Consider the following 21,917-nt stretch of genomic DNA (forward strand, 5'->3'; position numbering starts at 1 on the left):
TGTACTGTGTATCCATTACTTTGAGTTTGTGGGTTCTCACAAATTGAAAATCTTGCGCATCCTGAAATATTAAAAAACTTAAGAATCTTATATGTACTGAAACGTATATTTTATACTGTTTGCCATAAAATATTTATGCGTATGAAAACAATTTAACAATGGGTTTTTATGTTATTTTTGGTTCAGAGTAATATAAATATATGTTTAATCCCCTAAAGAATCAAGTTTTTTTTGTAATAATATCTATCTGAAATTTTTCATGATTAAATGCTTAAATATACAGTTTTACAAGGAAACTTATGTATCAATTTTTTTTTAAATCGCCGTCGCATTTAATCAGTTTCCTGGACTGTCAATAAAAATGCAGTATGTTAAAGTTATACGTGGATTACGTTAAAATAATAGTTTGAAAAAACTAAAAAAACACGCTTTATAGAAAATCCAACTAAAAAAAAAGAAAATAAATTTTAATACATTTGAATTAAGAATAGTGTAATTTTTTTTAATAAATATAAATTAATAATAGTATAAATAAGAAAAAGATGTATTTCATTGTAAAAAAAAAGCGTGGGGTGCATGGTGTCAATAGTTATAAATATTTTATGGAGACACATGAATAGTCGGATTATCGTTTTGATATCTATAAGAGCACCTCACGCTTTTTTTTACAATTAATTACATTTTTTCTTATTTATACTATTCTTAATTTATATTTATTAAAAAATTTACACTATTCTTAATTCAAATTTATTACATTTTTTTTATATTTCAAGTTGGATTTTCTATAAAAGCGTGTTCGGACTGGCAACAACCGGCAGCTGTGAACTAAAATACATGACTGCTTATTCACAGTATCATCAACAGCATCAAGCTGTTGTGACATTTACTTAATTATTCACTTCTTTATGTGCATTTTTCATTTCCAAACTTTGCTATTATTAACACATCATGCTATTTAATTTGTATAGGCCTAGACAATTTCTACTTACAACAAAAGTACTTCAATGTATTTAACAAACAGATCTATTCATAACATTTTCGACTCAACGCCTACATACATAATTATTCATCATCAATTGCATCTTCACTATGGCTGTTGCATTGTTAGCTACACGAAAGACCATTTCAGTGTTCACACATAGCTGAACAATGTAAACCTGTCTTTCGATATCCACAATAGTTCCCACATGCAGATTTACATGAACATGACATTAAGTGCAACAGATCGTTTGGTGCAAAATACTTAGATGTGGTGATTGGCTTAAGTACTTTTCTCTCGCCTCCAGCTTCTCTTACACACTCCAGCTTCCATCCTCACTCAGAAGGTGGTAAATTATCTCCCAACCATCTTTGAACTTGCAAATAAACCCTTAGCATATGTGGCTGACATGCCTCTGTTGTTGGAGGCATTTTAGCCAAATCAAAATTTAACCTTAAATTTGACTTCTTTGCCATCATAGTGAACTTGAAGTATCGTGCTTCATTCAAGCTAGAATATTTGTTCATTACATATAATTCTAGTACGAATCTTTCTCCGCTGATCAGCAATTTTGGTTTCGATACATTATATTCTGTAAACATCAAAGCATGTTTCTTTGCCTCAGACGAAGATTTTAACATTTCAACTGATTTTACCTTGCCTAAACCATAAAAGCATGATGTCGTATCGCAGCCACTCACTGTATGTGCAAATAAGAGGGCTTTTCTGATGTCATGTTGTTCAATCAACGTTTTAACGTTGTAGAATACTTTGGCTGGATCTTTACCACCTCTTGGTTTACAAAAAGTACATATTTACTTTCCCGGGAGTTAGGGCAACTAACAGAACCAGTAAATCAGTATCGGAACCTACAACCACCACCTTGGAGAACGGATTTAGTTATTCCATGGCAACCTTCGCAATTTCAACATTGGCATCTTCTTCTGCAGTGTAGGTGGCTAAACCCTTTTTATCCATTTCAGAAGCTACTACCTGTAACAAATTTTTCTTGTTTCTTCTATTTCCCAATAAGTTTTCTTTAGGCACCATACATTTAGTATTTTTGTCGAAGTTTATGTCACATGAATTTTTTTATGCAGCTCTTCTTGTTTGTTCTTCGTTTTTCGTGGAAGAGTGCTCCGGATATCCATCACAGATGATAGTGGCATGTTCTCCATAGTTACTTATTACATATTCGCAGTAGTTAATTATATCTCCATATGTGGAACCATTTGGCCAGCTGTCATAATGAATCAAAAATCCTCCATCAAGTACAAATATAGTATCAGTTTCATCAATATCTCCCTGCACGCCATTTTAAAATATCTTCATTAATGAAGATTTTGTGCCTTTTCGGAGTGACACATCATCGAAAAGAGATGGTGGCCTAGATGCCAGCTCATATGCAAGGTATTCTTTTAATTTATTTGGACTATCGCAAACACACAGTATTCTGTTGAAAAGCTGTTGAGGATTAACTGTCACTTCTTGCGATTGAACTTTTAAGTTTAACCATGTCCCTTCTCTGCAAATGTAAATAGGCAAAAATTTTTCCTTCCATTTTCCTCATTGCTGCAATACCGATTTCATAAGCCTGATCACAGTTCACGGAGTCGTCAGACACAAGAGACAAGTTCACCAGATAACTTGGTGAATGGATTTTGATCTCGAAGCCACACAGTGAACTTTTCCAAATCGTTGTGGTCTCTGTTTCTTCTTGATTCTCTTATTTATATGTGTTGTTCAGTGAATGTAATAGCACATTCCAAAAATTCTTCAATGGCCTCTTGTATCTTCCAAAAATGAGGTGTTCCAAATACCCATTTGGACAGTGTGCTTTCAGTTATGCCTCTTTCGTGTGTCAAACCACCTACAGATTTCATTGGGCGCATGGGGCACTGCTCAATACACATATCTGTCCAAGTCCCTGACCAAAATTTGCCACTTCGTCTTACTGTGAACATTCCCCTCTTTGTAAACAATTATAGATCCCTCTCTGCCAGTTTGGAGTCGACGTCCATCATTTGCTGGACATATTAATGTGCAGATTTCTAATAAGGTTAGTGTCCTGCAGAATGGAAGAACGGAAGAATTTTCACATATGTCGCCAAGTGCACATCCCAATCTCCTGTTCTTTCTACATAAATGAATTGCAGAACTAGGTCTATACATTTTAAAAGAGTCAGCCAAAGTTTTGAAGTCCTGCTTGATGTTTCCATGTTTTTTTTTATAGAAGTGACTATTTTAGCATGAGCTTTAATAACTTCTGGTTCCTTTACTACATATTCTGGATCCATCTCGTGGTTCAGGAGTTTCTCGTGAAACTTCTCCAAGGTGGCGATGTTGTCCTTCAGCTCTTCACAATGGTCTTTCATCTCATTAACAATTGCAGAGGCTGTGAGTGCAAATGCTCGGACACATATAGCATATGAATGACCATTAAGCATGGTCTGCAATGTATTTTTACCATACACAGTAGCCCACAAACATTCAAGTCCACTGTCTTCCATTATTCGTCCCACAGAGCCACCCACTGCAGCTTGTACCAAGGGTAGAAGAAAATACAGCGCCTTCCTCGCATAATCTAGTGTTATACATATGTTATCGTCATCCAAAATATGAAAGAATTAATACCATTGGAAAGCTAAATAATCATTTTACACTTTTTATCTTAAATGTTTCGTGAAATTGTCGCAAATTAAAATTTTAAACTTAAACATTCATAACAAACTTAACATAAAATTTTAAAACTTGACATTCCTCAGCTAATATCTAGTTAACTGTTAATCTTAGAACAAAACTATAAATACCTTTATTGTAGATAATAATATATTGAATAAAACGATATATAAAGTTTGACTGCGATAAATAACAACGGAGATATGAAGGGTAATCCAAATGCTTGCAAATTTATTGTTAAAGGGTGGTAGGTGGGAAGCACAGAGGGGAGGGACTTTTGGTAAAATACATCTCTTTTTTGGTCCTAACACCTGCCAAAAGTTCAGCTTGTCTCTAATTTTTCCCGACATTTATACATTTTTTCCTTTCATTTCCTGGGCTATCGGTGCGGAATGACGCGACTGGTCCCAGCCGCACTAGTGAATTGTAGAAGTGGTGCCTGTGATACATAAGCCCGGGACGCGGGCCTCCAGTTCAGTTGAGTTCAGCGGGAGTTTTCCCGCGGCGGAGTTCCCGGGGCAATAGTGCCGCGGGTGCTGCAGAGCGGTGAAGTCCTTGGATGAAGGTTCCAGGGCGGGGAGTCAGTCAGTTCAGTCGGGAGTTTTCCCGCGGCGGAGTTTCCGGCCGATAGAGCGGCGAAGTCCCTGGACGAAGGTTCCAGGGCGGAGAGTTCAGTTCCGGGCGATAGAGTTGCGGGTGCAGCGGAGTTCTGAGCGAAGTTCCGAGCGAAGCGTCGAGTGGATCCTCGTCGAAGGGAAGTCGACGGCGGCGGCGGAGTGCGGTGACGGTGTACTGCGACGGAGGTCCACAAGGGGAGCTGCGGCGAGAGTTGCGCCAGAGTTGCGGCCCAGCGAGGTGCGCAGTGTGTAAGAAACGAGTGACTGGGGAAAAAACATTTTTAAGCGTAATTAATTATTTGGCAATTTTAGAAGATTATTTGTTAGTGATGTGAATATTGGCAATTAATAAAACTGCGTAGTAAAATATTTAATTTGGCTATCCATTTGCGAACCCGGTAGTTTTTCCCACATGACGATTTATTTTTAATAAATCCTAACAATATGTACATAAGAAACTTACAATTTGTCTATTTCACTTTCTAACTATCGTCTACATCGAGATCAGTTGACGTTCCCTGCACAGCTGCTACGATATCTTAATCTGTGTATTCCTCGTGACCACAGTCGTCAATGGCCGTCCACTTTTCAACGCACTCTTCAGCATTTTCGCAACCTGGTACAATTATTTTCACTTTTTGAAGAAGTTCAAACTTTTCTTTTGCTGGGGGGAAGACCGTTTGGACAAACTCTAAATCAGGCCAGACATTTTCCCATGATTTCTGTAAAGAATTATTTTGTGTTTTCTCCCTAGTTTCTGCTACCCAGTAAATAACATCTTTGATGGTGATTTTCTTGAGTTTATGCAAGATTGTCAGTTCTTTATTCTCAGAAGCATTTTTCTGTAATTCTGTTTCAAAGCCTGCAAAACTCCATGGTCCATTGGCTGCAAAATTGTAGTGACTTTTGGTGGGAGAAAAATGGCTTTGATATCACCGCAAACAAGTTGCATTACTTCAGGATGTGATGGAGCATTGTCTATAAGTAACAAAGCACTATGAGAATATCCACTTTCTTTGTTAAAAGCCTTTACTTTTAGCACAAATTGTTTTTCAAACCAGTCTTGGAACAAGACACGATACATCCAAGCTTTCTTTTGGTTTCTGTAAAATACAGGGAGAGTGTTCATGTTCATGGTTTTATAACAGCGTGGTTTTGCCGATTTGCCGATAAACAATTATGGAAGCTTATTTGTGGCAGAAGCGTTGCAGCAGGCTAACACAGTTAGGCGTTGTTCATCCATTTAAAACCCTGGTGCAGATAGTTCCTCTTGTGATGCAAGACGTTTGGTAGGCAATGCCTTAAAGTTAAGTCCCGTCTCATCCGCGTTAGCTGCCTGATTCCATGTCGTTTCTTCCATCGGTCTAAGAAACCGCAACTAGCCGTAAATGATGAGTCACCATCCATGAGATTGTTCAATTAAAGCGCTTTTTTTCTGGAATCAGAGGGCCAGTGATAAGGATTCCTTTTTGTCTTTCTTGAGTAAACCACAAAAAAAAGTGCTTCGTCCAATTTTTCGTAAGAAGACACTGTTGTTTTGCTACGTTTTTCAATATTTTTTTCACTTGTGATAGTACAAACCTGCTCAATTTTGCCTCTGTTCTTTTTGCAGTCGGAAATGGTTGCTTTGCCTACAGCGAATTCTTTCGATAACAGAGTGGCGCTTTCCACTTTGTCAAGTCTTTTCACGCACTTCCAGTTTTTCTTTTAATGTACACGAGTTATGTTTACGCTTGCTTGACATGATGACCAACATCAGGGACAAGCACAGAATGTAAAAAAGTACACTAAACACCGCTCACAAGAGCTCACAAAACACACGACAAGTGCGCAGCAGCAGGTGACACAGCTGTAGCATGTGACGCACTGACTGTCTGACTCATCATAGTTGGGAACGGAAAAGGAGAGGAATGAGTAAGCCTATGCGGGAAGGAGGATGGGGGCTTTGTTAACTCTGGCTGAAGGTCACTGCCCTTCCGCTAATACACACTCACGATCCGCCCTACATTTCGACCTAATGTTGTCACGTAATTTAGGCTGTTGAATTTGTTAAACTCGGAATATTTGAAATTGCAGTTTAGGCTATGTGAGTAATTAAAAATACTAAAGGAGTATTTTTCGTCTGACATTTCATACATATCAGACACTAAATACGCCTCAAAAAGACAATATTATAATGATAAAATTTCGCCTAATCCGAATTTTCGCTAATCCGAACAGGGTTCTGTCCCAAATAGTTCGGATTAGCGGGATTCTACTGTCATTGGAAAACATAAGTACGCAATATTAGGAAGTATGTGCTTCAAGATGTGTGTATTTAAAGATATATAAAGTTATTGATTAAACTAAATATGTATAAAATAATCAATGCTTAAGTACTTAGCAATAGTGTGTAATGATGATGATAATTATTTTTATTTTGAAATGTTTTATTAAACATGTTTTATTATTGGTTGTGCGTAAATAAACACACATACATATTTTATTTTCCCCAAAATGTAAGGTTTATACTGCATTTAATATAGAAAATACCCAATCAGTAATTTTGTGAACATTTAATAATATTAAATAATAGTCCAGAGTATTTGTATTATGTGTGCTTATAATATTTATATTTAAAGTTTTATCTTTGCTTCTATGACCATCATGCAAATATTAACATTTTCGGCTCATTATTTCTTGTGACTAAATGATGATGATGTTGCTGCTGCTGCTAATGATGATGCTGATAATTATAATAAGAATAATAATAGTAAAAGTTTTGTGAAGTTTATTTACCGAAGTAAATTATGTACTGTTGTGTACGAATAGCTGTATTCATACGATTGTTGGGATACCAATTTAAAATATGCATATTACAAGCAAACAAATTTAATTTGATATTGAGCCAGTGCCTATAAGAAGCTATGTGTCTTCGTTGGTCACTTGTTACTCTAGACCAGTGGTGGCCAGCTAGCGGGTATGGTACACTATATTTGTAATTATGCCCGCTTAAAGAATATTTCAATAAAATATCATTAGGTATACTCTCGTGCATTTGCAGTCCAATTTTGTCTATATGTAGGATAAGTTGTTAGCCATTGCATGCTCACAGAAGTATTGAAATATGTTAGTTAAATAATTTTTTTTTTGTAATCTATATATTGTTACATGTTAATTCTCCTTAGATGAAAAGATTTTTCTTTATTTTTGATATTTGATTTAAATCTTAGCTCTCGGTGTATGGAATTTGGTAGAAGTGATTTCGTGAAAGGAACGAAAGACACATGGAACGGAAATGTGTAACCAGTGTGGCGGATGGTGCAAAACAATGTCCACAAAGCCAAAAGGAAATTTTATATTATTAACTGTTTAATGTATATGAAGAAGATGGACAGTGTTATAATAAAATTCATTGTCAAAAAAATCCAAATCCGGGGATTAATATTTTTAAGTCCTTTCTTTTTTATCGAAACAGTTTCATTATAAATTATAAAATTTCGCTTTGCAAATGGAATGATTCAATAGTCAACGTAGCTGCTTCTGCATCTAAATCTAGCGGCGGGTGCGGAAACTACGTGTGTTTGCGTCCAGAAATGTAGTTGAAAACACAATTTTCGTATATTTATCACGCTTTGCATTAATTTAAAGAATTCTACGTTAAATTTCGTGTCCGAGTTACGTATTATAAGTGTATTTGCAACGTGAGAACACACGAATTTGCTCGTTACCGAGGTTAGATATTATGCATCTTTGGCGAGTACTGAAAAACTCGCTCACATTTATTTTTTTAAATATAGTATGTTTAAAATAATCATTTTTTTTTTCCATGACATTCCAAGTATTGTATTAATTGGTAACTCTACAGAATCGTACGACCTTAATAAATCGTTGTTATAAATGCCATGTGTATTCATGCGTGTCTGATCCTCAGATTAGTCAGAAGGATGATATCTGGCCCTCGGAAATAGTGAAGTTGATCGTCACTATCCTAGACTGTCAGACTTGGATCAGAAACTTTACACTCGAGTAGCCTAGTAGTGTAGGTTAGCCGGTCCGGGCCATGGCGTCAGGCGCTTGATTATGATTGTCGGTCCGCCATCTTGGATTGTGACGTCACGTGACCATCTTGGACTCAAAATTCCTCAAAAATGACTCAAAATGACTCAAAAATTAACGTTGTGAGGAAACATTTCACGTTTTCTTCCTCAAAAATTTGTAAATTAGGATTTCGAAAAACCTCAAAATACTTTTGCCTTAGAAAGAACACAAAATCCTAAAAGAAACTTAAGCATCCATGTCTACAGCCTTCGATAAGCCTCTGACGTCATCTAAAAAAATATTTTAAAAAATTGGTTGTCTGTAAAGTCGGTTTACGGACGATAGTTTAACGTGACATCATAACAAAACATTGATGAAATGATTGCACACTTTTATAAATAAAATCAAATCATTTTTATTGAATTATCACTATTTTGTATGGATACAAAGAAGGAGTGAAATGAAATCTACAATTTAATTGATGAATTTACTTTTATTTGCACTCATTAAATCAAATATGTTTATTACTTTAATGAACAGATTATTTTAACTATAAATTTATACATGTTTGCTATTTAACTTCAAGATCGTCAAGAATGTTTTACGCTTTTTCGCAATTACACATTTAATGACGAATTTTGTTCGTCGTGAAATTAAACGTAGAATTTAATAAAAATGCCCTTGCAGTTAATAAAATAAGTATTAATAATTTTAAGAAAGAATTTCGGCTTTAATATCCAACCCAGGCGCTCGTGGTGCTTTGGAGCCGAGGTTAAAATTCGTCGAGAATATTTTACGTTTTTATGTCTTCCAGTGCTCAAAATGATATGCAATTGTGGCCCCAGGTACGAAATTTTATTTATAATTCATTAATAATAACGCCCCTCACGATAAACAAAGGAAAATATGTATTAACGAGTACCTGGTTGCCGTGGAAGCGGATAGATAGCACGATTCGTTCGGTTCGCGTCCGTCACCGTAGATTACAGCACCGTAGGGGAATAATATTATTTAGTTTTTATAATGCGATTTTATAACAAATAAGCATCCCAAATACACCAAACTTATTTATAATGTGTTTCAATATTAAAAAAAAAAAAACATTGTGCAAAAGATCCCAGGTGTAATTTGAATTATTATGTGTAACTGTAAAACAACATTTTTCGTACAAAAACAAATTTGAAAACTGAACATTAATTTTAAATAACCGTACCGATAGTTCTGAAAATCGGTGGACGATCGTTAAATTAAATAATATTAATAATTCAAACGACAAAAATTTGATTGAAAAATCAAATCATGTGGAAGAGAGATAGATGCGGCACAAGCGTACAATGTGCGTAACGGGACACATCATATTGGGATAATGTGGGTTACGGGACACTTTTTCGTGCGTGCAGTCGGAGTTCATCGATTTATTAGACGTTGTCACCTCAAAAACTTCCTTCTCGAAATGGAGCTCGGAGTCCTCGGTTCGAACCTGATGAGGACAAAAAAAATGCGACCGATCCTTCCCTCATGATGGCTGCAGGCATGCTGACTCCCCCCACCACTTATGCCATAGCATATATATCGTCACCTAGTATGACGTCATGTCCGCCATCTTGTAAATCCGTAATTTTTATGTTAGAAAATCGTGAAAAAATTTAAACGTCATTAAATAAATTTCAAATTAATATTCTGATTGATTCGATCGATTCCTGTCCTTCGTTCGATCCCTTGATGATGTAAAAAATAAAAAATAAATAAAAAAGATCCTTCCTCCATGGAAGCTACCTAACCCACAATACCAAGGTATATATATCATCACCTGGTATGATGCCATGTCCGACATCTTGTCTTCATCTGCTGAGACTACCATCTTGTTTTCAGCTCCTTGAGTGCACTGGCGACATGTTAGTATAATTTTCTGTTCACCATACCATGACCTCGACTGTTTACATTGAACTTTAACCTTGACCTTGAAAATAAACCTTGATCTTTGTCTTTGATCTTGAACTTTAAACTTGACCTTGAAAATTACCTTGACCTTGTAATTTTTCTTAACCTTTAAATTATTTCTTGACCCTGTAATACGACTTTGACCTTGAAAATTGACTTTGACCTTGATGACCATCATGGATCCGACATTTTATGTTCAGTACATGCTACCAGGACATGCTAGAGGACATTGCCACAATCTTGTTTTCGTCTGCTGGAGGACAGTAATCATTTATTATTACTGAGGTGCCTGCCATATTGAAATTTGGGCGCCATCTTGGAATCGTGTAATTATTTAGTTATAAATTCGGGATACAAAACCAAAACTTATTAAATAAATTTGCAATTAATATACTTATTTATTCGATCGATTCCTCTCCGTTTTATCCCTGGATGATTCAAAATATCTTAATTTTATATTTAAAATATTTCAATAAATCATGTTCAAAATCCTAAAAGAGACTTAAAATAAACTATCATATAAGCCATTACGACTGACATCTTGGATATTTGTATTTATTGACTTATAAATTCGGGAAAAATTCCAAAATTCACCGAAAAAATAACTTATTAATTTACATATTGAATCGATGGATTCCTGCCGTCAGTTTTCTTCTTGACCAGTGAAAAGTGTAACTAAATATTAAATAAATGTTATATTTTGGTTTCCATTACCTATCGCGGAGTTTATCAATCATTCACTCTACGAAAAACAACTCAAGACAATATGCGACAATGTTCGACGAATTAAATACGTTTCCGATAAGCCTAACATGAAAGTCTAGTTTTTGATAATTAGAATAACCTCTAAACCGTTCATGTACAAAGCCATCCACACATATAGACCAATCGTCTTCGGACCGCGAGGCCGGCTCATAAATAATGTCAGACGCATAGACCAGTTATTTCCGAACCTCACGACCTTCTTCATCGTCAGCTAATTATATTCAATTAAACCAACGTAACATGTTTTTACGCTTACAAGAGGACCAAGATTCCCATCAAAAAGGCAGCACATTTTGGAAGATCCATCAACAAAAAGGTAGCACATTTTGGAAGCACCATAATCGAAAAGGCAGCACATTTCGGAACCATGATCAAAAACGCAGCACATTTTTAAAGCACCATCAACAAAAAAGGCAACACATTTGGAAGCACAATTAAAAAGGCAGCACATTTTCGTCGCACAGTCAATCAAAAGGAAGCACATTCTACAACACGAAAGCTCATTCAACAAAAAGGTGTACATTCTCACGTACATTCAACTCGGTAGGATGCGATCGTCAATGTTAAGTTAGGATATAATGTCTCCAACAGTCTATGAATCCAATAGTTTTTAGTTCCATAAATCTTTAGCTCCAAAAGTCATTGGCTCCATCAGTCATTACTCAAACAGCTCCAACCGCTCAAAATGCTCAAAAGCTCCAACAGCTCCAAATGCTCCTAAAGCTTCAATAATCCAAAAGCTCAAAATGCTCAAAAGCTCCAACAGCTCCAAATGCTATAAATGCTCCGAATGCTCAAAAGCTCTAACACCTCCAAATGCTCCAAAAGCTTCAATGCTCCAACAGCTCCAAATGCTCAAAATGCTCCAAATGCTCCAAATGCTCTAACAGCTCCAAATTCTCCAATAGCTTCAATGCTCCAACAGCTTCAAATGCTCCAAATGCTCAAACAGCTCCAAATGATCCAAATGATACAAAGGTTCAATGCTCCAACAGCTCCAAATGCTCCAACAGCTCCAAATACTCCAAAGCTCCAAAGCTCCAACAGCTCCAAATGCTCCAACAGCTTCAAATGCTCCAAAGCTCCAAAGCTCCAACAGCTCCAACAGTTCCAAAGCTTCAAAGGTTCTGAGAAACCTCTCTCTGCATGAAGGATTTTTTACCTAATGAGGCATGACATGCTATTTGGAGTTACATTTTATTCGTGAATATCTGCTACTAAATCATTACTTCCATTTTTTGTTTACCAGGCGGGATTCAAAAAATAAACAACCATTACTCAGTCAAATAATATACCATGAGACATCTGTGAAGCACTAACATGCAAGACGAAATTCCTTCTCCTTGGTGTCTAACGAAGCCATCCTTCTTTTGCGATCGTTAGTGAGCATCCCGCATCCCACATAAAAGAACTAAATAATATTTAACTGTAAGCAAGATGTGGTGTCATCTGTTGACAATAATCGACACTACTTTAAACAGGTTATTTTGCATGAGATAAATTAACTCTCACCACTGAATGGTGCTATTGTAGTCAGAGTCATGTAGTCTCGTAGCCATATAGCCTTGTTTCCTGGAAGCTTCGTAGTCCTGTAGCCTCGCAGTCACGTAACCTTGTGTTCTGGAAGCTTCTTAGTCATGATCAGGGCCGCAACTAGAGTCTCTGGCACCCGGGGCATGAATGGATTCATTCCTCCCCCCCCCCCCCCTCTTTTTTGCACATACCACAACAATAAAGCGGGGGGTCCGGGGGCCCTTCCACGGAAAAATGGTGCTATGTGGAGACGTTATATTGTAAATCAGATCAGACAATCCTGGCATACAAGTTAAAAAACTTTTTACCAGTTACCAGTTGTAGTAGGAAGGAATTACAATGCAAGCGATTTCGGCGCCCCCACAGCTTTGCGCCCGGGGCGTATGCCCCGCTTGCTCCCCCCTATTAGCGGCCCTGGTCATGATGCCTTGGAGCCTCGTAGACTTATAGCTACGTAACCAAGTATCCTTGAAATCATGTAACCTTGAGTACTGGAAGCTTTGTAGTCCTGTAGCCTCGTAATCACGTAACCTTGTGTACTGGAAGCTTGTAGTCTTGTAGCCTTGCGATCACGTAACCATGTAAACTCGCAATCGCATAGTCTCGTAACCACATGGTTCGTAGTCACGTAATCATGATGCCTTAGAGCCTCGTAGACTTGTAGCTACGTAACCAAGTAGCCTTGTAATCTTATAACATAATGCTGTTTGAGCAGTTGGAGCAAAAGAGAAAATTCTGACAAAGACAGATGCGGCAATTGGTGCCTTGTAGATGTGTAGCTTCGTAGTCAAGTACTCATGTATACATGCAGTTCTGTAGTATCGTAGCTTCGTAGCCTCTTGATCTTGTAGTCAAATAGCGTAAGGCCTAAGACTAATTGGAGTCAAATACTTTTGACATCATTGATTTTTGGAGCCGTAGTCAGTTGGAGCATTTGTAGCTGATGGAACTTTGAAGCTTTGGAGCTGTTGGAGCTGTTGGAGCTTTGGAGCTTTTGAGCATTTGGAGCTGTTGGAGCATTTGGAGCTGTTGGAGCTTTGGAGCATTTGGAGCTGTTGGAGCATTGAAGCTTTTGGAGCATTTGGAGCATTTGGAGCTTTTGAAGCTTTAGAACATTTGGAGCTGTTGGAGCTATTGGATCATTTGGATCTGTTGGTGCTGTTGGAACTATGAACCTTTGGAGCATTTGGAGCATTTGGAGCTGTTGGAGCATTGAAACTTTTGGAGAATTTGGAGCTGTTGGAGCATTTGGAGCATTTTGAGCATTTGGAGCTGTTGGAGCATTGAAGCTTTTGGAGCATTTGGAGCTGATGGAGCATTTGGAGGTGTTGGAGCTTTTGAGCATTTGGAGCATTTGTAGCATTTGGAGCTGTTGGAGCATTTGGAGCTGGTGGAGCTTTTGAGAATTTGGAGTGGTTGGAGCTGTTGGAGTCAATGACTGATGGAGCCAATGACTATTGGAGCCAATGATTTATGGAATTAAAAACGGTTGGATTCATAGACTGTTGGAGACATTATATCCTAACTTAACATTGACGATCGCATCCTACCGAGTTGAATGTACGTGAGAATGTACCTCCTTTTTGCTAAATGAGCTTTCGTGTTGTAGAATGTGCTTCCTTTTGATTGACGGTGCGACCAAAATGTGCTGCCTTTTTAATTGTGCTTCCAAATGTGCTGCCTTTTTGTTGATGGTGCTTTCAAAAGTGCTGCGTTTTTGATTATGGTTCCGAAATGTGCTGCCTTTTTGATTGTGCTTCCAAAATGTGCTGCCTTTTTGATGGGAATCTTGGTCCTCTTGTAAGCGTAAAAACATGTTACGTTGGTTTAACTGAATATAATTAGCTGACGATGAAGAAGGTCGTGAGGTTCGGAAATAACTGGTCTATGCGTCTGACATTATTTATGAGCCGGCCTCGCGGTCCGAAGACGATTGGTCTATATGTGTGGATGGCTTTGTACATGAACGGTTTAGAGGTTATTCTAATTATCAAAAACTAGACTTTCATGTTAGGCTTATCGGAAACGTATTTAATTCGTCGAACATTGTCGTATATTGTCTTGAGTTGTTTTTCGTAGAGTGAATGATTGATAAACTCCGCGAGAGGTAATGGAGACCAACATATAACATTTATTTAATATTTAGTTACACTTGTCACTGGTCAAGAAGAAAACTGACGGCAGGAATCCATCGATTCAATATGTAAATTAATAAGTTATTTTTTCGGTGAATTTTGGAATTTTTCCCGAATTTATAAGTCAATAAATACAAATATACAAGATGTCAGTCATAATGGCTTATAGGATAGTTTATTATAAGCCTCTTTTAGGATTTTTAACATGATTTATTAAAAAAAATTTAAAATATAAATTAATATAATTTTCATCATCTAGGGATCAAACGAAGGAGAGGAATCTTTCGAATCAATAAGTATATTAATTGCAAATTTATTTAGGCCTTATGAATTTTGGTTTTGTATCCCGAATTTCTAGCTAAATAATTACACGATTCCAAGATGGCACCCAAATTTTAAGACGGCAGGCACTTCAGTAATAATAAATGATAACTGCACTCTAGCGGGTTAGAATAAAACTAGCATGATGGTACACATACAAGACGGTGTCTTCCAGCAGACGAAAACAAGATGGTTGCAATGTCCTCTAGCATGTCCTGGTAGCATGTACTGAACATAAAATGTCGGATCCATGATGGTCGTCAAGGTCAAAGTCAAATATCAAGGTCAAAGTCAAATTTCAAGGTCAAGAACGAATTTAAAGGTTAAAGTAAAATTACAAGTTCAAGGTCAAGGTTCAAGGTCAAGGTCAAAGATCAAGGTCAAGGTTAAAGTTCAATGCAAACAGTCGAGTTCAAAGGTATGGTGAACAGAAAATTATACTAACATGTCGCCAGCATACTCTAGGAGCCGAAAACAAGATGGTAGCCTCCAGCAGATGAAGACAAGATGGCGGACATAACATCATACCAGGTGATGATATTTATACTTTGGTATTGTTTGGTCAGTTGGGTAGCTTCCATGGAGGAAGGATCTGTTGTTTTTTTTAGTTTTTACATCATCCAGGTATCGAACGAAGGACAGGAATCGATCGAATCAATCAGAGTATTGATTAAAAATTTATTTAATTGCTTTTAAAATTTTTCCCGATTTTCTAACATAAAAATTACGGATTTACAAGATGGGGGACATGAAATCATACTAGGTGACGATATATATGCTATGACATAAGTGGTGGCGGGAGTCAGTCTGCCTGCAGCCACCATGAGGGAAGGATTTGTCGCAATTTTTCTTTTGCCCTACCAGGTTTGAACCGAAGACTCCGAGCTCCATTTCGAGAAGGAAGTTTTTTTAATTTATTTTTTAATTATTTTTAATGAATTTTTTTATAATTATATTTTTTTCCATTAAAATCGGATAGTAAATAAAGTTTTCCAAGATGGCGGCCTTAACGGAAATTGCGGAGGTGACGTCACACTCCTAGATGACGTCAGAGGCTTATCGGAGGCGGTAGACATGGATTCTTAAGCCTCTTTTAGGATTTTGTGTTCTTTCTAAGGCAAAAGTATTTTGAGGTTTTTTGAAATCCTAATTTTCTAATTTCTGAGGAAGAAAACGAGAGAATTTTCCTCACAACGGTAATTTTTGAGTCATTTTGAGTCATTTTTGAGGAATTTTGAGGAATTTTGAGTCCAAGATGGTCGTGTGACGTCACAATCCTATATGGCGGACCGACACTCATAATCGAGCGCCTGGCTCCATGGCCCGGACCGGCTAACCTACACTACTTAGCCTGTTTGTTTAAAAAATCAAAACAACCTGAGCTGATTAAAAAAGTGTACGCCATCTCATTTAAGCTTATTGTGTAACTAGCTATAGCATCTAACATCTAGCAACTACGTAACATCTTCGCTCGTGCCTATTAAAGGATTATTGATGATTTGTGCCATTTTAAGAGAAGTATATGAGAATAATTCCAAACTTTTTACTAAAGAAATATACGAAATAATATGTCAGATGTATATTAGATGTCATCTTAACAAAAAAATTTAAGTTTGAAGTTTTGAAAGTGGCAATGCGTAAGCCCCTTTAATTTTTAACATTGATAGAGAATCTGATTTTATAACTCCAGTTTTAATGTATTTGAGTATATATTTTACCTTGATGAAATTTCAGTTACCTAGTTTTCACTTTATGAGTAAGCCTATTTTAAAATGCGTGATACACGCGTATATTTCATTTTAATTTAGATTATATAATTTTATACATTCACACTTTCATTTAGACTAATTTGGTTGTATGCGCACAACAATTAAAAAATAGAAATTAAAAATCTTGAAAAACAGATTACGTACCTCTTTATGTACTTAAATAATTTATTCTCAGTTTCTCATTTCCCGCTTGATTTGCTTCATGTTTTAAAATTTTTACTATAATACCTACCAAACGTACCCGTTTTCCACCACTTTTCCGGTATAGGGTAAAGTCGGGAGAGATGCCGCACATTTTATAAAAGTAAAAAAAAGGGTTAATATTTAAATTATACTACAGTTTTATGAATAAAAACTTATCTGTACTTGTTGATTAATCATGAAATCTTATTATAAGTATGTTTGAAAATATCTATAACAAAATAAAAATATGTACATCAAAAAAATCATTACACTTGGCCATCTATCCCACCAGGGGTGGGTGTGATGCCGCAGTGTGGTGGGAGAGATGGCTTATGGAAAATAACATTATATTTTCTTAGCTGCCCAGTTCTTCCTCTTTTCCATTCTACCGCACACTGAACACATGTTGCAATAAATCGTGCATGTTTCATTCAACCACCGTGAACAAATAACACATTTGATCCAGTCTGCTGATGAAGTTGTTTTTTTCGTACTCTTCTAAGCACTCGACGCACTCGTTTTCTTCGGAAAGTTCTGTTTGTCCACTGCATGCTACACTAAACTCACTGTTGTCTGATGATGAAGAAATTTTCCGTTTTCTCAGTCTTGGTTTTCCGTTGGACTCAGGCTTGTTGCACGTCAACTGTTTAGACCTACATTTTCCTGCAGTTTGGCGAGCAGAAATTTTACTTTTCTTTCCCGAGATGAAATCGGGTTCGGTGAGAATTGCAGCTGACTGTTTCTCTTTGAGTTCTTTCTTGCAGGCATCACTGGTATCGGCGATATTACGCTTTCTTCAGCTTTTCTCAGAGAGAGGTTAACGTTACGTTCCATAAACGATTTGAACCAATCCCGACCCGCTCGCTGCCTTTCATTGTTGAATTTGTGGGGTATACCGCAACTTACGGCAGGGTCGTAAGCGAGTTTCTGGATGGTTTTCCTGTTTGGAGCGAAACCTGCAGCTTGCAATTTTTCAACATGAGAAACTAATTTCTTCTCAGCTTCATATCCTAGACACAATGACGACACAGAAATATTGAACCCAAAAAAAAATTCAGCACAACGGTTGTGGTTTTTTTTTTTCGTTCTCTTAGTACATTTTTCTTTGGTTTGTTGACCATATTCCTGTCACGGAATATTTTGTGGTGTTTATATCCTTGTTGACAACAGCAATTTTTTGCTTAATTTTGTGTTTTTTGTATTTTTTTTGGGTTTTATTTATATATTTCTTTATTTTAATTTTTTATTTATTTTTCAACAGAAAATGTTTTTAGCAATGGCGTATGTCCAAAAACTTACATCAAGTCATGCACTCCCACTGCACAAATCTTTCAAAGATAATATTAATTTATTTAGCAAACCAAACGTATGTTTGTCCCATGATAAAAATTCATCAATCTCAAGTCCAAGGAATCGTGAATGTGCCACAAAATTTAAGTTAGTATTTTTTAACAGAGTATTTGGTTTATTTGATTTTAATTTAGAGGTAACGCTAAAGCCTAAAACAATTTCAAGGTCCCTTCAATACTGTTGTTGTATGTTTATATTATTATAATACAATAATTATATGTTCCTAAGACGACAACAAATTTTCTTAGTTGCAACATGTTTTTCTATTTTTAATTTGTGTACACAAGCACCAAAGTGATATGTACAAGTTTCATTATAATAAATGATATATAAACGGTCATATAAAATTTTGGAATAATATCGCAAACCGAAGACTTATTATTCGTTTTATTAATGTTTTAGTTGTCGGCATATACTTAACTAAACGTTTGATATCGAATTTAAAGGTTAATTCATTACAATTATGTTTTGAAATAATATTCTTGGGAATGTGGTCCTGAACTATTCACATTGAACTTTAAATTTAAATGTCCAGATATCTTTTCAATGTTTGTTTTTACTGTACATGTATATGAGAAGGTATTATTTTTTGAATATATTTAGTTATATATATATATATATATATATATATATATATATATATATATATATATATATATATATATATATATAGCTATATATATATAGTCCATGAAATAGATAAAAAAAACAGCTTTTATTTTTTTGACTTATATAAGAAAATAAACTTACGTTTATAAAAAAAATTATCACCATTGCCGATTTTTTTAAGCATTGTGGTTTTTCAATATAATCATAAGTATTATTAATATTAATGTTTTGATATTTTCATGCAAACGGATTTTCCGCAAAGAAACTTTATTAAACAGAAAAAAAAATCGAGTGCATGATGTACATTAAAAATGTGTTTAGTAGCGTGCAGGCATCTACTAAAACATTGCGTGTGCCATAACTCACGCAGTCGGGCGGCGACATATCCAGGGGTTGCTGGCGAATCGAGGGTGTGTCGCCACACCACGCTAGTCAAGTACGCTTCCCGGCCACGAGCCAACCTTCCCGGGCGAAGCTGCACAAACGGGCGGGGTCTGCGACTCTCACCTCCCCTCTCTTGACTAGCGTAGTCGCCCCGTAGACGTCACGCCGGCTTCGGTTTCTGCTTCGTCCTTTCAGTCCCGGCGGGTGAAGCCGAGCGAGTTGTTGAGTTATTGAGTTGTGTTGTACGAATTAGGGCCGTCTCGTCGCTGACACTTGAAGTCCGATCAGTGGCTTGTTAGTATACTCTCCGATTGCAGTTTCAGTTCGTCCCGCTTTAAGTTGTTTTTCGCTCGCTGTTCGTATCCCCGTTCATCCTCCGCGTGCGTGGTTTAGAATAATGGCGAGTGAGGAGAACAACGTGCCGGCAGAGGCAAAGGAATTGGAGGCGACGAAAGTACAGGAGCAGCAGGAGAAAGCCCCAGAAAACGCCGCGGCAGCTCAGCCGGCTGAGACGCCGGCTTCACAGACCGCCCCACAGCCGCCCAAACCAACCGTTCACAAACAGAACTTTGAGCAGGACGTTATATATCTTTACCAGTTCTCCCGCACGCCATTACTGCCGTCGCTGTCTCCCTTCTGCCTGAAAGTCGAGTCTTGGCTCAGGCTTGCCGGCTTGAAATACGAGGTAAGTGAACGTGAATTTTCCTTTGTGTTTGCATGTTAAAGTTACGCTATTTAAAGAAAAGCCTAAGTTACTGTAACGGTTTTCTGCTGTTATTTTAAGACGTGGTTTCGTGTTATGAAGTGGAGCAGTGCTTAATTTTCGTAGGTTACTGGAGTGTGTTAATTGACCTTAATTCCCTACTGAGCGTGCGTTGAAAACATATCGTTGTGTAGACGAATTTTTTGTTTTCGTGTACCGGCGGCTCCGAATTCTTTTTCAAATTGAGTGGAATGTTATTTACCGCTACGTGTCTTCCATTACTCAGTCGTTATAAACAATCTTCAAAGCGTGTTTTTAATTTGTCAGCCTCTGATGTAAGCCTTTAAATAATGTAATTTGGTTGGATTGAGTGACTGCAAATGCAAGCGGCGTTGCTTTCCCACTACGGATAATAGCGTTTTGAGTAGTGTATTATATAGAGCCCTCGTGATTGTTTTGTTAGGCAATCAAGGGCTCAGGTACTGGAGACTGCGGACAGGATAACGGCTCCAGTCGGAATGGCAACACCGCATCGTTCATGGTCCACATTATTTTTTGTATTCCATGGGAAACTTGTGGGGGAGTTCAGTGGCGCTGCGCAGCGGTAGTATTTGGCAACATGCGAACACTGGCTAGATGACTTCTACATAGTGTAGAATTACATTTTGATATAAATAAAAACAAAATGCTTTAGCTTTTACGTTGAACTCTGAAGTCATTTTGTAGAACTAAATCTTTCAGATTTATATTTATTGATGAGATTATTTGTGTTCAAGATATCTTAAGCTGGTTTTACACTATGCAATTCACTTCTCACACAGCTCCTTGCATGCAAGCTCTCGTGCAATTATTGCATGCAATCTTTCATTTACACAGCGCAAATTCCCCATGCAATAAACATGCGATCTGTTTTGTTCCCGCCACATTTCTGTACAAATGGATAATCAAAGGAACAAGGCAATTTGTGCACTGACAATGATGTAAATGTTATCTGATGAAGCACGATCGCAGATTTCTAAACTTGTTTTTTTACATCTTCTGTGGTCGTGTTTACACGTAATTCCGACACAGACGTGGCCACAGCTTGTATTGCTTTCTCACGCAAATGTTTGTTATGGTAATTTGGCGATTTTGTGTTGTACAGAACTGGATATTTTTGATATTCATCCAAGAGCCGCAAAACACACTCGGGTGTCCATTCCATGTTTGTAAAGTGCTTGCTTTTGTTTATGTTTACAACTACGCGCGTAAATTTACTACAGAGAACGACCAATCACAGTGCTTGTTCTGCGCAACTTGCATCAAAATATAGAGCATGATCTATTCTCAGATATTGCACCGTAGCTTGCATCGCGTGTGAAATTCTGAGAATTTTTTATGTGAGCTGCAATGCAATATTAACAGATTGCATGGAAATTGCGTGCATATTGCGTCGTGTAAATCCAGCTTTAGCGCTGGAAACAATTCTTGAAGAGGAAATAAAAATTGAAATTACTACTTAGATTTTTAAATTATTGGTATTTATGCGTCATAAATTTTAAAACGCCTATTTCAGTATAATTTAGAATTCACTGACCTACAAGATAAATGTTGCTACGCTTTCTGTGAAACAGCACTACTCATGTTTATCTCCAAACATTTTAAATAGTTGAGCAAAACCTTTGTTAAATGATTAAAACATATATATATATATAAATGTAAGTAAAATAATTTTTGACTCATAAAATTTAATAATAACTTAAACTTAATTATATTTAGTACCGGCTGAATGTTCCTAATGGAAAATTTAAATAGCATTAGTTCGTGAAAGACTTATTGCGTGATTAGATACGGTATTATAATGGTAGTACATATACAGTTTATTCAAAATATATTTCAATAGCCTCTGCTGTGTTTTGTGGTTACGTATACATATATTGACCGACAATG

The 21,917-nt window shown here is 36.8% G+C and overlaps 1 protein-coding gene across 2 annotated transcripts in view; it reads left to right on the plus strand.

Annotated features, from left to right (window-relative positions):
- Positions 1-19,383: 19,383 nt before the first annotated feature.
- LOC134527218 (failed axon connections) overlaps positions 19,384-21,917 on the plus strand; it is a 570,515-nt gene continuing 567,981 nt past the window's right edge. The window contains exon 1 of one of the 2 annotated variants that reach the window (XM_063359709.1): positions 19,384-19,970. In XM_063359709.1, coding sequence (XP_063215779.1) covers positions 19,683-19,970 — 288 coding nt within the window. In that variant the 5' untranslated portion in view covers positions 19,384-19,682. The remainder of the gene's footprint in view (positions 19,971-21,917) is intronic. The other variant, XM_063359708.1, reaches the window with a different exon arrangement.

The sequence above is a fragment of the Bacillus rossius genome, chromosome 1, assembly GCF_032445375.1.
Source record: "Bacillus rossius redtenbacheri isolate Brsri chromosome 1, Brsri_v3, whole genome shotgun sequence".
NCBI classification, from domain to species: Eukaryota; Metazoa; Arthropoda; class Insecta; order Phasmatodea; family Bacillidae; genus Bacillus; species Bacillus rossius.